The sequence below is a fragment of the Penicillium angulare genome (genome assembly GCF_028827245.1).
Source record: "Penicillium angulare strain IBT 27051 chromosome Unknown utg000005l_segment0_segment0, whole genome shotgun sequence".
Classification (NCBI taxonomy): Eukaryota; Fungi; Ascomycota; class Eurotiomycetes; order Eurotiales; family Aspergillaceae; genus Penicillium; species Penicillium angulare.
This window is the reverse complement of record NW_026623164.1, coordinates 4,658,911-4,671,980: the sequence shown is the minus strand read 5'-3', so window position 1 is coordinate 4,671,980 and position 13,070 is coordinate 4,658,911. Positions and strand designations below refer to the sequence as shown.

Sequence of the window (13,070 nt, the reverse complement as noted above, 5' to 3'; positions counted from 1 at the left end):
GAAGATCTATGAACTGGCTCCTCCCTGTATCTTTCTAACCTCTGTTCCTTCATCTGCCTCTGTATATTGATATATGCTATTGCCATCATGTTTGCTACTTCTCTTCGTTCGTTCTGCCGAAATGGCCCAAGAGCAGCCCGCGGCTTTAGCTCCACATCTGTTGCAAGCGCAGCCGAGGTCAAGTCATTGGGTGTGATCGGTGCCGGGCAGATGGTGAGTTTTCAATTTACACATTAGGTTATTAGGAAATTTGACGCTAATTCGATGTCAGGGCTTGGGAATTGCGCTCGTTGCTGCACTGAAAGCTCAAGTCCCCGTCACACTAGTTGACAGCTCTCAAGCTTCCTTGGACAAGGGTCTTAGGTTTGCTGGTATGATGCCTTCCCCTCTACACGCATGAATCCTCTAAAGCCTCGGCCCTGCCATTCTTCTCTCCGTCATTGGTGCCATCAATTAATAACATCGTCGCGACCATCAGATAAGCTTCTCGAAAAGGATGTCTCTAAGCAACGCATTACCCGAGAAGCTGCCGACGCTGCCCGTGGGCTGCTTTCCCCGAGTGTGAAGCTAGATGACCTATCCTCGGTAGATTTTGTCATTGAAGCAGTTCCCGAAATTGTCGATCTCAAGCAATCTATCTTCTCTCAGCTCGCCCAGATCGCTCCCAAGCACGCTATCTTGGCTACCAATACCTCCTCGATCTCCATCACAAAGATCGCAGCCGCCACTACCACAGACCCGACGGATCTGCAAGCCCCCTCACGAGTAATCTCAACCCATTTCATGAACCCAGTCCCAATCCAAAAGGGAGTTGAGATTATTCGAGGTCTTCAGACCTCTCAAGCGACTATGGAAACTGCCATTGCCTTTGTGCAGCGCATGGGCAAGGTAGCCTCGGTCTCTGCTGACTCTCCCGGTTTCCTAGCAAACCGAATCCTCATGCCATACATCAATGAGGCTGTCATCTGTTTGGAAACAGGTGTCGGTGGTCGCGAAGACATTGACAATATTATGAAGACTGGTACCAATGTCCCCATGGGGCCCCTAACTTTGGCTGATTTTATTGGATTGGATACCTGTCTGGCTATCATGAACGTACTTCACCAAGAGTCTGGTGACAGTAAATACAGACCCTCGGGCCTTCTGCGCCGAATGGTAGATGCTGGCTGGCTAGGCAAGAAGTCTGGAAAGGGTTTCTATGATTACTGATTCCAATGTTATTCATAAATTATAGATTTTATTGACGACTCAGTATTTGTTGTGTATCTTGAGATGTACACTTCATTCTGTATGTTAGCATTCCATATGTTTTGTGAAAAATGGGCGATTTTAGTGATTCATGTTCTTTACACATGGGTTCTTTTTGTCGGGCTTTTTCTAGTTTTCTTTTGGACTCTTATACTTGTCATGAAAAATACCCATTAGCATAAATGATAGTTGGAATTCTTCCAATTTCCTCCAATCTCATTATGTAGGTCTAGTTGCGGGTCTAAACCCATCTGTACCACCAGAAGCCCATAGGCCGAACCTATCACGCTGTTGCCTCGCGGTTTCTATATCTTGCTCTTCCCGATCCGCCTGTTCCATTGCAGCAACTATGGTAGTAAGATCAAGATCACCATCTTCCTGCAGCCGTCTAGCATCCTCTCTAGCTGCCGCCGCCACACTTCTGTTACAGTGGCAAGGATGCGGACCACCACATCCATAACTAATTGCTAGTTAAAAAATGCCCTCGACATATAAGATAGTAATATACAGGAGATATAAGACTTACCAAAATTGCGCCGAGCAATGACATCTCATATGAGTACAACCGTCCGTCTTTTCAACTAGTGTATGACATCTATAGCATCGTTGCCAGCGATATTGTCGTGCTACAGCAAGTATATCAAGAATTGTATCATCCACAGCGCATTCACGATCCTCGTGAGCCATATCACGACATTTAAAGCAAATCACCACCCTGCAATGGGGACATTTAAGTGGTTTGGACCTTGTAGTCAAATTTCGTGGGTGGATCCATAGCCCGCAATTTGGATGTGGACAGTACCAACGGTCTCCAGGAGGCACTTCTTGCTCGTCAATACGAGATAGATAGGCTTTCCTTTCCTGGACATTTAGTACAGAGGAAACGTGCTTGGTGGGAATCTCGTTTCCACAGCATCGAACTGGGAATAGGCTTTTTTCTCTCATGGCGAGACTGGCCATTTTACATACGCAGTTGGGGCAGTATTTATGATCGCAGGGTGTGAAGATTAGCCTGGTGATTAGGGTATCTCTATAACATCCTTCACATTTCCTATTATTACTTAGTACAAGTGCCTTATATAGATTGGCTTACTTACCCTTTATTAGGCAGAGCGCTTTTCCAAGCTTCTTTCAACCGTTCTCCCAAGCCAACATGGGACCTTGACTGTATATGCGCTCCAACATCGCGACAGTGGCTTGAGCTTGCATTTCGACGAGGTTCTGATTTCATAGTGGTGGTTCCTGATGCTATTGGGCGTGATCTATTTCTTCTTTCTGATGATTGGCTGGTATGAGTATCGCAACCATTAGAAGTTTTTGTTTTGTTTTTGATTGAGAGGACGGCCAGAAATACCATGCCGCCTTTAAAAAAGAGTCGAATAAAGTTGTATTGGCAGGTCGATCAGTGAATGAATCGCTATCAGAGGCCAGGTATCGCTCATTGATCGAAGAGCTATTGGACTTGTTTCTTTGGGTCTCTCTGGTTTTCGCCGCTTTTTGGAACCGTTTACGATGGTTCTGCTGGGCCTGAGCTATTAGACCAGCCATTGTTCTTATATGGCACCTAGGCAGTTAACCAGATTTAATGCAGAGATGGATGAGTTTAAAGCTTCAAGGAGTGGCATGATGAGTATACTATCTAAGTAGGGTAGCTTTTCCGGGTTTTTCTGCAATGACCATTCATGCACATGTCGATTATGTCATTCGTCGAGGGGAAAACATTAATATCCACGGTTACAAACGCAAATAGTATGCATGAGCGTGTCAGCCCTGCGTCATGTCAAGCTTTTTGTTTACTTTTAGAAGTTTCTAGTGTTCAACACGAAGTACGGGCGACGATAGCGTCCAGCGGGGAAAAACGTTTTTGGGGCCAATCAGAATTTAGTATTAGCGGCATCTTAATTTTCTGCCAGTAAAAAAAAACGCTTTTTCCCGCTGGACGGTATCGTCGCCCGTAGTCAGGGCCAATGGAAATGCAGAAGTAAACCGTGGTTGACATATACGACTATACCTAAAACGCCATATTAAGAACACAAGGGTATCACTGCCAATCGCCATCTCATAAATCAAGTTCCAAAACTCCGAGTATTGGCCATAAACCCGTGGATGCTGATTTTCCTCCAGGGTTATGTTCTATACAGCGCCAGCAAATCGTCGACCGGCCCATCCGGACCCGTATTCTTGGTATTCCTGGCGAGTGATTGCAACTTTACCTAATTCTGCCCGATTACTAGCAAGGCGAGAACCTCCTAGCCATGTTGAGCAGATGGGGCTGTTTTTAGAAGAAAAGATTAGCATACAAAATCACAAAAAGGTTAGCATGGATATAAGCAACATACTCTTGAGCACGTCTGACCCTCACAACGCAGTCGGCCGACGCAATTGGGCGAAGTTCAGTTTCCCTGTATCACACTATAATTAGCACATTTATTTCTTTACATTGTCCAGAGACAGATAGGCACAGACAGTCTTTCCATAAAGCCCGGAATAAGAGCATTGCCACCAACAACAAGCACATTAGCCAAGAAGGCAGCGTGCAAAGCAGGAGGAAGAACAGACAAGCTCTGTATAATCATGTCAGGTATACCAGCCGAAGTCATCCCAAGATCGCCTGGGTTGAATAGAAGCTCTGGAATAGCAAAACGCTCATTGCCCAGGACTAGCACGTCCTCAGATAAGACCTCGGAACTGAGACCTGAAGATGCGCCCTTTTTCTTTTTCGCGTGTAGAAGCGGATCGTGCGGGCGCACAAAGCCCTTCCTTCCAGCATTTGGATCTGGTAGGACAAAATCCACTACAACGCCTTCTTCCATTTGTCGCTTCTTGTTGGCTTTCCAAGTACGTTCCATGTCTGTTTTGAAGTCGTTGCTCACGAATGAAACGGCTTCTTTCACTTCGTTCATAATGTATGATTCATCCACCATGTTATACTGTCGCATTGATACGACTTCTTTGAGATAATTCGTAAGGAACTTGCCCCCGATATCGAGACGTCGGATCGCACGTTGCAGGGGTCGCCCCTTGTAGACCGGCGTTATGGTTGTGTGTGAGTAGCCGGAGTCCACGACAAGTAGGCAGTCCATTGGCATAATATTGGCCTCGGTGCTGGTAAGAGGGTCACCGAACGTAGATTGAAGTTCATTCCAGGCATTTAATGTTGGGGCTATATGTGTGCCCATGTCAGTACTGTTCGCATACCCAGAATAGCGAGAGGTATGTCAGTGTTCCTTACCAAGGCACCTCGCATATCCTCCGAATCCCCATTCCTCCATCACCATCTCATCAGCGTTACGTTGTAATATCGGCATAGCATTCGGCGCTTCGGTCAAAATAAGAGTGGTGTCTTCTGGCGAGGCAATCCGAAGATTCTTATTCCGCGCAGTAGCTTTTTCTTCAAAGAAAGATTGTTCCCAGATTTCTCTCTCCGCTTCCCAATTGACAATGTATCCCTTCTCCACTGGGCGACGAAACACGGTCTCGTTCCAATCGGTAATTTGCGTAGAAATCTGAGCACCAATCACGGTTCGATTATCGCGAGTTTTGACTATCGTATTAGGGATCGAGGTGCAGGTCGCTAAGGCGTCTTCAGACGAAAGGCTGGAAGCTGCGGCGTAGCCCGCTTTCATGGTGTATGCGCCATTGTCGAGAACGAAGGTTTTCTGGGGAATATGTCGTGTAGGTACATCTGGGGTTGCCTTCTGTGCCTTCGTAGAGGCGCGGGCTTTTGATGTTCCCATTCTTGCAAGTTATAGTTATTGAAGGTTGGAGAGAGCTTAGCACCGTCCTACAAATAATGAAATGATGTTTGTTGTGTTTGCATAAATATTCTGCCAGTCTATGCCGCTGGCCCTGGTGGCTCTTTCCGGTTCGAGACCCCGGTCGGGCGTTTCTTTTTTTTAACTTTTTATTTCTACTTTTACGAGTGTCAACAATTACTCTCTTTTAGCTTTTTCCCACTTCTCTATACTCGTAGCGCTCTAGAGGGAACAGGGAACTCTAGATTTGCACTATTTATATAGAGGGCCAGTGGCAATATTCAAGTGTTGACTGGTCTTTGATTATGTAGTATATACAGGGTATGGTTGTTACATCTCTTATTTGAGGAACAATCGTGTATAGATATTATGCTGATCTCTCAATACTCATCAACACCCTCGTGTTCACGTTCCCATTCAGGCAGGTCATCCACCGCGATACGCTCACGTAAGAACTCCAGCACAGCATCAGTGCCTTTAGCAACCGTCTGCCATCGCGGTACGCGAAACCGATTTCCAGCAACTTCAAAGCGTCGCAAGGCCGATCCAGTGCCCCAATTTTTCGGGGAGCGCTCAGAGCCCAATAACCCTATTTTTGAAGGCAGTGAATCAATATCATTGTTGCTGACATCCAAAATTTGAAGGCCTTGTACTGCTTCGTATTCTAGTTGAGAGATTTGATTATCAGAGGCTAGAAGAGTCTTAAGCTCTGGGTATGTTTCGCGCATGTGCGGAAGGTTTCCGGTGAGTTTGTTATTGGAAACGTCGAGGAATGTAAGTGATGGGGCTTTGAGATTTGTGAGAAGAGGCTCCAGCGTTGTTAATGCCGTGGCGCTGATATTGAGGGTCTGCAATCTAGGCATGTCGAGTGATGAAGATAGTAGTTGAGTACTGTCCATGGAGTTGTGCGAAAGATCGAGATCAACCAAGCTCTGGGCAAGCATTGTAAGGGCTGGAACAGGGAAGAAGCGCAGGTCATTGTGTTGTATATAAAGACTGCGCACATCCTCTGCATTGATCAATTCCAGTTTGTCTGTTTCTAGGTCTGTCAGGTCTGAATAAGATCGGTCAAGAACGCCGCCAGGCTTGACTTTCCAGCCACTTTCTAGTGCTGGGGTTTCTGGAGCGAGCGTAAACTGAGTTGCCACAGATCCCTCGTCATCTGTATCTTGAGGATCAGGCTCGCTTCGATTACGCATGTCCATTTTAATATCCTCTGTATCCATACTGAGAAGCTTGCGCTCGCGAAGTGGGTTGTTGGCAATTCGGAAGGACGATAGCTTGTCCATGAATCCAATTTTCTCATCCAGGCGTGTAAGGTTATTGCCAGTGAAGTCCACGGTCTTGAGGTTCTTCAAGTCTACAAAACCAGCGGGAAGCTCTGTGAGCCTGTTTTCATCTGCAGTAAGAACCAATAAAGATTGCCATGATGATAGGGAGGGTAGGCTTGAGATGCGGTTCACACTGATAAACAAACTGTGCAAGCTGGGTAAAGAAAGCATATTGCTGGCAGCAAAAATCTCGACAGAGTTGTTTGCAATATTTAATGACTGCAACTTTTCAAGTTGATTCACAGATTCGGGTATCAGGGTACCACTCAGTCTGTTCTTGGGGGCGTTTAGAATGTTCAGTGGGACCTTGCTCAATTCCTCAAAGGGTAGAGATGATAATTGATTGTCACCAACGTCCAATGATTTGAGGTACTTCAACTCGCCTATTTCTTTCGGCAGTTTAGTCAAAGCATTCCCGCGTAAATCCAATGATTCCAACTTCTGAAGACGACCCAAAGCCGACGGCAATGATCCCTCCAATTTGTTATTTGCCAATCTCAGGTCAACTAAAGAGACGATCTCTGCGATGGTATCAATTTGGTCAATGCCCAAGGCATTGTTCGAGAGGTTCAAAAAGCGCAGGTTGTGTAACCGTCTAAGTCCCATTGGAACAGAGCGAAGCATGTTTCCGTGAAGGTCTAATGTTTCAATGCCACCAAATTGAGGGCCTTTCTCATCACTGTCTGGATCAAGATCTTCAAGGTCGATGTCGGGAAAGACAGCGTCAGGCAGTTCAGACAATTCATTGTCAGCGGCAATAAACTTGACCAAGTCCACATTCTCAAACCAATTGGATGTACCTTCAGGGTCGAAATCGTACATGGTCATAACTTCTTTTGGTATCTCATTTAGAGAGAGTGCTGCAATGTTCAAAGTCCCAGATGAGCGCGCACCATCTACTCGTTTGCGAAGGACCAAGTTATTAGAGCCCTTAGGCACTTGGTTGAAAGGATCAGTAAGCTCCGGATCACCCCATGATTCAACGGGTGTGGTATCCGTAACTGGCGCCTTTGTCTTTTCAGACACTGCTGCCGCCTTACGGGCAGCTTTCGCTTTTGCAATGGTTTCTCGCAAAGTGTTGGATGATTTGGAGGTCTTTCTAGTTTCGTTATCTGCTTGCTGCCCTGGGGTCAACTCATCTTGTAGGGTAGATGCGGCAGACACATATCGCGAGGTAGTCGAAGGAGATCTTAGCGAAGAGGCAGTTTCCGTCTGGGGTTTTCTGGTTTTTCGGACTTGAAGAGGCCGTTCTGGGGGCCCCATATCTGACTTGGAAGGCTTTGGAGCCGCGCTCGGGGATGGTCGCACGTGGGGGCTCTTGGGCGGTGCGATGGACTTCTTCGGTGTCGTACTACCCCCGGGCGCGGTATTCAAGGCCGCCATACTCCGCCTTTTGGTAGGTAGTTTTAACTTCGAAGGGCTATCAAGGTTATCGGTACTCCCCGTGGATATCTCTGAGGATGAAGCCATCGACATGCGAGATCGGGATGGGAGGCGCAATTTAGAAACCGGTTGAGATAACAAGTCATTGCCGATGGTCTGACTGGATGACGATCGTGATGGAGATCGTGAATAACTTGACACATTTGACGGTGTTCGAGAAGGCGATCGGATTGGGCTAGCTCCATTGAAGAAACTGGATTGCCTTCTTACACCAACCGGCGAAGGGGGTATATGCGCTAGTGTTTCGATTGTCCGATCCGATAGCGAGGGACGTGTACGACCACGGACCTCACCCGGCGCGATCTCATCATCCCCCACTGCCGAACCTCCATCATCCAAAGTATATGCGCTCTCTTCTTCTGGGAGTTCCTCTTGTTGGCTTGGAAGAGCTTCGGAGCAGGGCTTCGCGGGGGAGTAGCGCGTCGTGTGCTTCTTCAGCAACGACTCGTAGGAGGGTCTTCGCAGTCGCCGCTCATCTAAGCCTGGATCCGCTTGTAATCGGTCTCGCGATGGGGAAGGGCGAATGGTTTTCGAACCAGTGGAGGTAGGTAGAGGTAATCTGGAAGCCAATCGAGGAATGCCGCTGGGCGGGCGGCTTACTTTTGGTTGCCCATCCATGGCGACTGCTCGGGATTTCAAGATGAAACCGCCTAAGAAAGTATATAGTTATATCTGGGGAGCCAAGAATGTCGCAAGGAGAGATGTCAGAAGAATCACGAGGGGTCTGAGATGGAATTGCGGCAGGCCCACTTTCCCAGCGTGTTCTTTACCCCGGGCAACCGATTGGAGATTTGTTTTAAAGTTGAAGTTCGATGTTTACTTGTCGCGCCTACTGATAGCGGCCTGAGGCAGCGAACCATTCCGCGCAGGTTCCAAGGTTCATCATCAATTGATCGATGTATGTTTTGTTAGTTTAATGATTTGAAATCATTAGTTGTTTCTCTTCGTATCTATACCTTGCGGGTCTCTAGGATCACTGACGTTTATATTATTAAGTGACTAAAAAATTTTCTTCCAAAGTTCCTGAAAAGATTCCAGTCACGACGATCCATGTCTTATCTGAGCAGATTGTGTCAGAATATACTTTGATGTATCTGAGCGTTTTTGAAAAACAATCTAAGACAAAACAACTTTGAAAGTCTTTTAGATCATTATTTGTCTTACTTGGCTTTGTTTCTTCTTCTTTGTCAATCAATGTTATATTAGTTTCCTTGATTGTTGAAAAAAAATAATTCTGTTTGGCCTCTGTCTTGGTATTGACCCATGCAGTCCATCAGCCCATCAGCCCATCATTCAAAGTTTAGCCCGCGTTTTCTTTGACAATACTTCTTTTACTAACGAGACAGCTGTAACGGCACAGCCAAACGAAGCCTGGTATCCAAAGCCTCCATGGCCATAATTATGAACCACTGACACACCTTCCACTTGGTCTTTCTCAACCCGAGGCCCACCATTGCGCATAGGTCGTAATCCAACGCCGTGCCGAACAATATCCAAACCCTCAATTCCCTGGCCCTTCTTCACAAGCTGTGGACAAATCGCAATAGCACGTTTCATAATACGATTTGCAAGGTTTGGGTCTGGCAAGGGGTTCCAATCGTGCTGATGGTGTGAGCCGCCAATAATGGTACCTCCGCCACAAGCGCGAGGTATAATATATGAGACTTCATTTCTACCACTTTCAGCCTCTGAGACAGAGACAATGAAGCCGGGATCATTACGAACGATCACAATCTGACCCCTATCTGGATAGAGATTGTCATCACGAACTCCATTGAGGAATTTGGAAGATAGCCCTGTGCAGTTAACTATAACATCTGCATTTTGCCCTGAATGATGTGCATTGGCAGCTTCGGAAATATGATGGAAACTGGCTCTGTTGAAAATGACACCATTTTTGACACATTGGCCAACTAGCCACGGTAGATAAATGGCGGTATTGATGCAAATAGAAGTGAAACTTTGAACACTGTCGATTTCAGGTGCCGATTGATCCGAAGAGATCACTTTGAACTGTGCATTCGGAATTAGTGCTAGTTTCTCGGCCAGGCTGCAAAGGATACAATTTATTCTGGACGCATACGTCTGGCATCAAGTCGGCGAACCAGGGAGGCGACTGGACAGACTTCGAAATCTCGCCCCTCGCAGCAGGTCCCTGGTCCTTCTTGCGCTTGTAGATCAAACAATCTAGCAAACATCAATTGTTGGCCAAATGGAATTGAGACACATGGCAACTTACTTCGAAAATATAGACCTGCCTCGGGAAACTTCTCTGCTATTTCTCTCAACGCTGGCCAGGAAGCCCGCTCCCATTCACGTTGATTACTGCCCTCTTTTCCAAAACTAAAGAAATTTGAGCATCACAAGAAGTAAGCTTCCAATGTTCAACTGCGCAGCTGATGGGCTGATCTCACGGCAAATAGTCGGCACCAGCCCACGGAGATGCATATTCAATATCGTAGTCACCAGGCATATACTTTGCCAGTATGGTGAGTTTGTTGGCGGGATCTTTGGACAGAAGATATGCAGTTGTGAGGCCCGAGACACCCGCCCTATGATGTGTGAGTTCAATATCATTGATATTTTCTTTGTTGTTTTTCTTCAATAATGAGAGTGATTACCCTAGAACAACAATCTTATTAGACATCGCGAATGTCTTTTCTTTCCTGGATTGACTGTGGCGTACAAGTTATACGCATGGGATGAGACAAATCATCCGGGGTAAATTGAGCGGGGAAGGAAACTTGATGATAAAGCTGAGTCAGCGATATTGGGAGCCATTACATTGAGATGGAAATATAAGGTGGTTTTGCTATGGAATACGCAATTCCCGGCTGATCTTACACAATACGTCTGGATAGAAGCTATTAGTGGTGCGGGAAGGGGATGGCAAGAAGTGCAAGAAAGCGAAGCTGAGTGGAGTCAAGAAAGATTGATAGAGCTGGGGATAGTATTATAAAGTATTTATATCAGAAGAGATGTTGAGAATGCGGAGCTAATAGGTTTGAGAAGCTTGATATATGATCTATCAAAAAGAGCAAGTTGATGGCTTTCCAAGGTTGACTGGCGATATGGATCCCCTTTATGGATCCCCAAGAGGATAAACGATAATTGTTATGGAAAATTGGAAAGAATCGTGTCTGTGTAGGTAAACTATATCCAATTGACTTCAGTATCGTGAGTTCTGACCTACATATGTATGACGAGATGGACGTGTACCCGAATCAAGATCCGACCTTGGAAGCTTATCGGTTGCCAGTCCAACCTGCCCCCATCGACGTCGTTCACGGCTGTTTACTTGCCCTGAGCGTCCCGTGATCGTCAATCTAGCCGCATCGAGGAATGTGGGTCGGTACCTGGACTGTATATTGTTACCTGATTGGCTAGTTGCTATAAATGGTTGGTTGAGGCTGGGCACATTCACCCCAGCCGCATTTTGCACTGGCCGTTCCCAGCCTCCCAGCCCCCTCCTCCACGATACCATACAAAGTGCCCACTTCCAACCCTTCAACCCTTCCTTCTTCTCATCTTCCACATATCTCCGTGTGTATTGTGATCCTATCTGAATCATTTGTGAACCGCTTCTCCTGTGGTTTCTCTCCCCCCACTTCTCCCGCTATCCTCCGGTATGCGCCCTATCGCTCATCACCCATATCGTATCAGCCTGGTGGAATGTAGCACTAACATATCTTAGTGTGAGGAGTCCGCCCTCACAACTGACCGCTTGTTTGTCTTCTTGATCCTAAATTGACATCATCGGTCATGTCTCAATCCACTCGTCTCTCTCAAAGTCCCCTCGCAGCGCCGGCCGAGATCATGGCCCCCGCAACTCCAAACCGCCGGGCAACTCTATCGCCCTCACCCGATCTGAGTGCTGCAGTCAAGGATCGCTCATCAGAGAGAAAATACTTCTCTCCACCACCTGTGTCGTCATCTGACATGACACCTCCGCCATCTACTCAAATCCCTGGCGCACCTCTGCGCCGGTCGCATTCCCGCTCCACTAGCCCTACTCTTGTCTCTACTGCCGACCTAGACAAATCTCTCTGCGCTGCCTATGGAGCCTCTGAGAATCTCCCAACAACCGAAGACATTGACAATGCAAATGTCACTCAGCTGCGCACCATTGCGAAGGATCTGCTCACAGTCGCCCAGGAGGCACGTATGTCCGCTTTGCACTTTAAGCTGCAAAATAGCCTCGTCTCGTTTGCTAGCAATGAAGCCGTCAAGCGCGCAGAGGTGGAGCATCACCTTGCCAAACGGGAAGTCGAAATTATTCAGAGCGCCGAATACCGTCGTTCGCGACCCACAGAACCTTTAACACCTAAACAATCTTTCTCCAGCGATGAATACATCCTTGCGGTTCAGCGATCTAAAGAGCTTGAGGAACAAAATGTTCTTACAGATCGCCGACTTCGTCGAGCAAAGCGTGCCATTGAGGATAGTCATGCTCGAGAGGTCGAGCTGACCGAGCAAAACAATATGTTGAAGAAACGCATCGAGGACAACCGCCTCCATTTCTCCCAGATCTACAGCTATGGATCCTTGTCCCCTAGTATGCAGAGCGAGCTTCACACAATTTGCCGTGGCGAACATACCGATGGACTCGCAGCCTTACTCTTCGCCGACAAATTCACAAATCGTCTCCATGAGCCGCAGGTGTCTTACGATGACACTCACTCTTCCGTTCCTGTCACCCCGAATCGTGCCACTCGCCAACAAAGGCCTCATATGACTCCCGGCCAGGACTCTCGTAGTCACCAATATGACAGCGACAGCACCGTTTCCTTGTCTGCCCCCGAATCTGAGGGTGAAGTTATCCCAGGTCGATCCTCGCATGTGCGACGCACTGCACCAAAAACCAGTGCTTTACTTCAAACCAAGTTATTCGGCCATGTGAAGAAACCCGGTGTGGAACGCAATCCTCCCACAAAGCGCAAGGCCAACTCGGATGAGAATAGCACGGCCACGAAGAAGTCTAGGACCAGCACCGCAGTTGGCCTGGGTATCGGGGCTTGAACGTGTGTTTCTCCATTTCTGTTTTTATTGAACCTTTTGCATACGATTCATGACCTAGCGCTGCTCTCTTCACTTTACGACTGGGATCCTTCAGGGTAGGATCCATTATGACTGATGAACGAAATTTAACGTCACGCCGTTCTCTTGCTTAGCGATTCGATTTCTTCTTTTTCTTTTTTTAACCGCGTTGTATTTCTTCTTTTTTTTCTGTTTTCGGGACCCTGGTGGTTTACCTCATGGCCACCACCCTCATGGCGTTTAAAATCGGAAACAG

At 47.1% G+C, this 13,070-nt stretch overlaps 6 protein-coding genes across 6 annotated transcripts; 2 read left to right on the top strand and 4 right to left on the bottom strand.

Annotated features, from left to right (window-relative positions):
• Window positions 1–87: 87 nt before the first annotated feature.
• On the top strand, window positions 88–1,209 carry N7478_009120 (3-hydroxyacyl-CoA dehydrogenase family protein; the record flags this gene model as incomplete). The annotated part of the gene is made up of 3 exons (XM_056925334.1): window positions 88–213; window positions 272–371; window positions 479–1,209. 3 exons carry the CDS (start codon window positions 88–90, stop codon window positions 1,207–1,209), a joined length of 957 nt encoding a protein of 318 aa, XP_056778060.1.
• Window positions 1,210–2,000: 791 nt separating this feature from the next.
• Window positions 2,001–2,479, bottom strand: N7478_009119 (uncharacterized protein; the record flags this gene model as incomplete). The annotated part of the gene is made up of 2 exons (XM_056925333.1): window positions 2,001–2,109; window positions 2,346–2,479. The coding sequence occupies 2 exons, from the start codon at window positions 2,477–2,479 to the stop codon at window positions 2,001–2,003; spliced, it is 243 nt and encodes an 80-aa protein (XP_056778059.1).
• Window positions 2,480–3,381: 902 nt separating this feature from the next.
• arp6 (actin family protein) lies at window positions 3,382–4,985 on the bottom strand (the record flags this gene model as incomplete). Its single annotated transcript, XM_056925332.1, has 4 exons — window positions 3,382–3,520; window positions 3,588–3,650; window positions 3,688–4,411; window positions 4,481–4,985. The coding sequence occupies 4 exons, from the start codon at window positions 4,983–4,985 to the stop codon at window positions 3,382–3,384; spliced, it is 1,431 nt and encodes a 476-aa protein (XP_056778058.1).
• Window positions 4,986–5,383: 398 nt separating this feature from the next.
• On the bottom strand, window positions 5,384–8,395 carry N7478_009117 (uncharacterized protein; the record flags this gene model as incomplete). Its single annotated transcript, XM_056925331.1, has 1 exon — window positions 5,384–8,395. The coding sequence occupies one exon, from the start codon at window positions 8,393–8,395 to the stop codon at window positions 5,384–5,386; it is 3,012 nt and encodes a 1,003-aa protein (XP_056778057.1).
• A 675-nt stretch (window positions 8,396–9,070) lies between these two features.
• On the bottom strand, window positions 9,071–10,424 carry N7478_009116 (FAD-dependent oxidoreductase; the record flags this gene model as incomplete). The annotated part of the gene is made up of 5 exons (XM_056925330.1): window positions 9,071–9,790; window positions 9,861–9,964; window positions 10,017–10,120; window positions 10,192–10,329; window positions 10,399–10,424. 5 exons carry the CDS (start codon window positions 10,422–10,424, stop codon window positions 9,071–9,073), a joined length of 1,092 nt encoding a protein of 363 aa, XP_056778056.1.
• Window positions 10,425–11,539: 1,115 nt separating this feature from the next.
• N7478_009115 (uncharacterized protein) lies at window positions 11,540–12,796 on the top strand (the record flags this gene model as incomplete). The annotated part of the gene is made up of 1 exon (XM_056925329.1): window positions 11,540–12,796. The coding sequence occupies one exon, from the start codon at window positions 11,540–11,542 to the stop codon at window positions 12,794–12,796; it is 1,257 nt and encodes a 418-aa protein (XP_056778055.1).
• Between the last annotated feature and the right edge of the window lie 274 nt (window positions 12,797–13,070).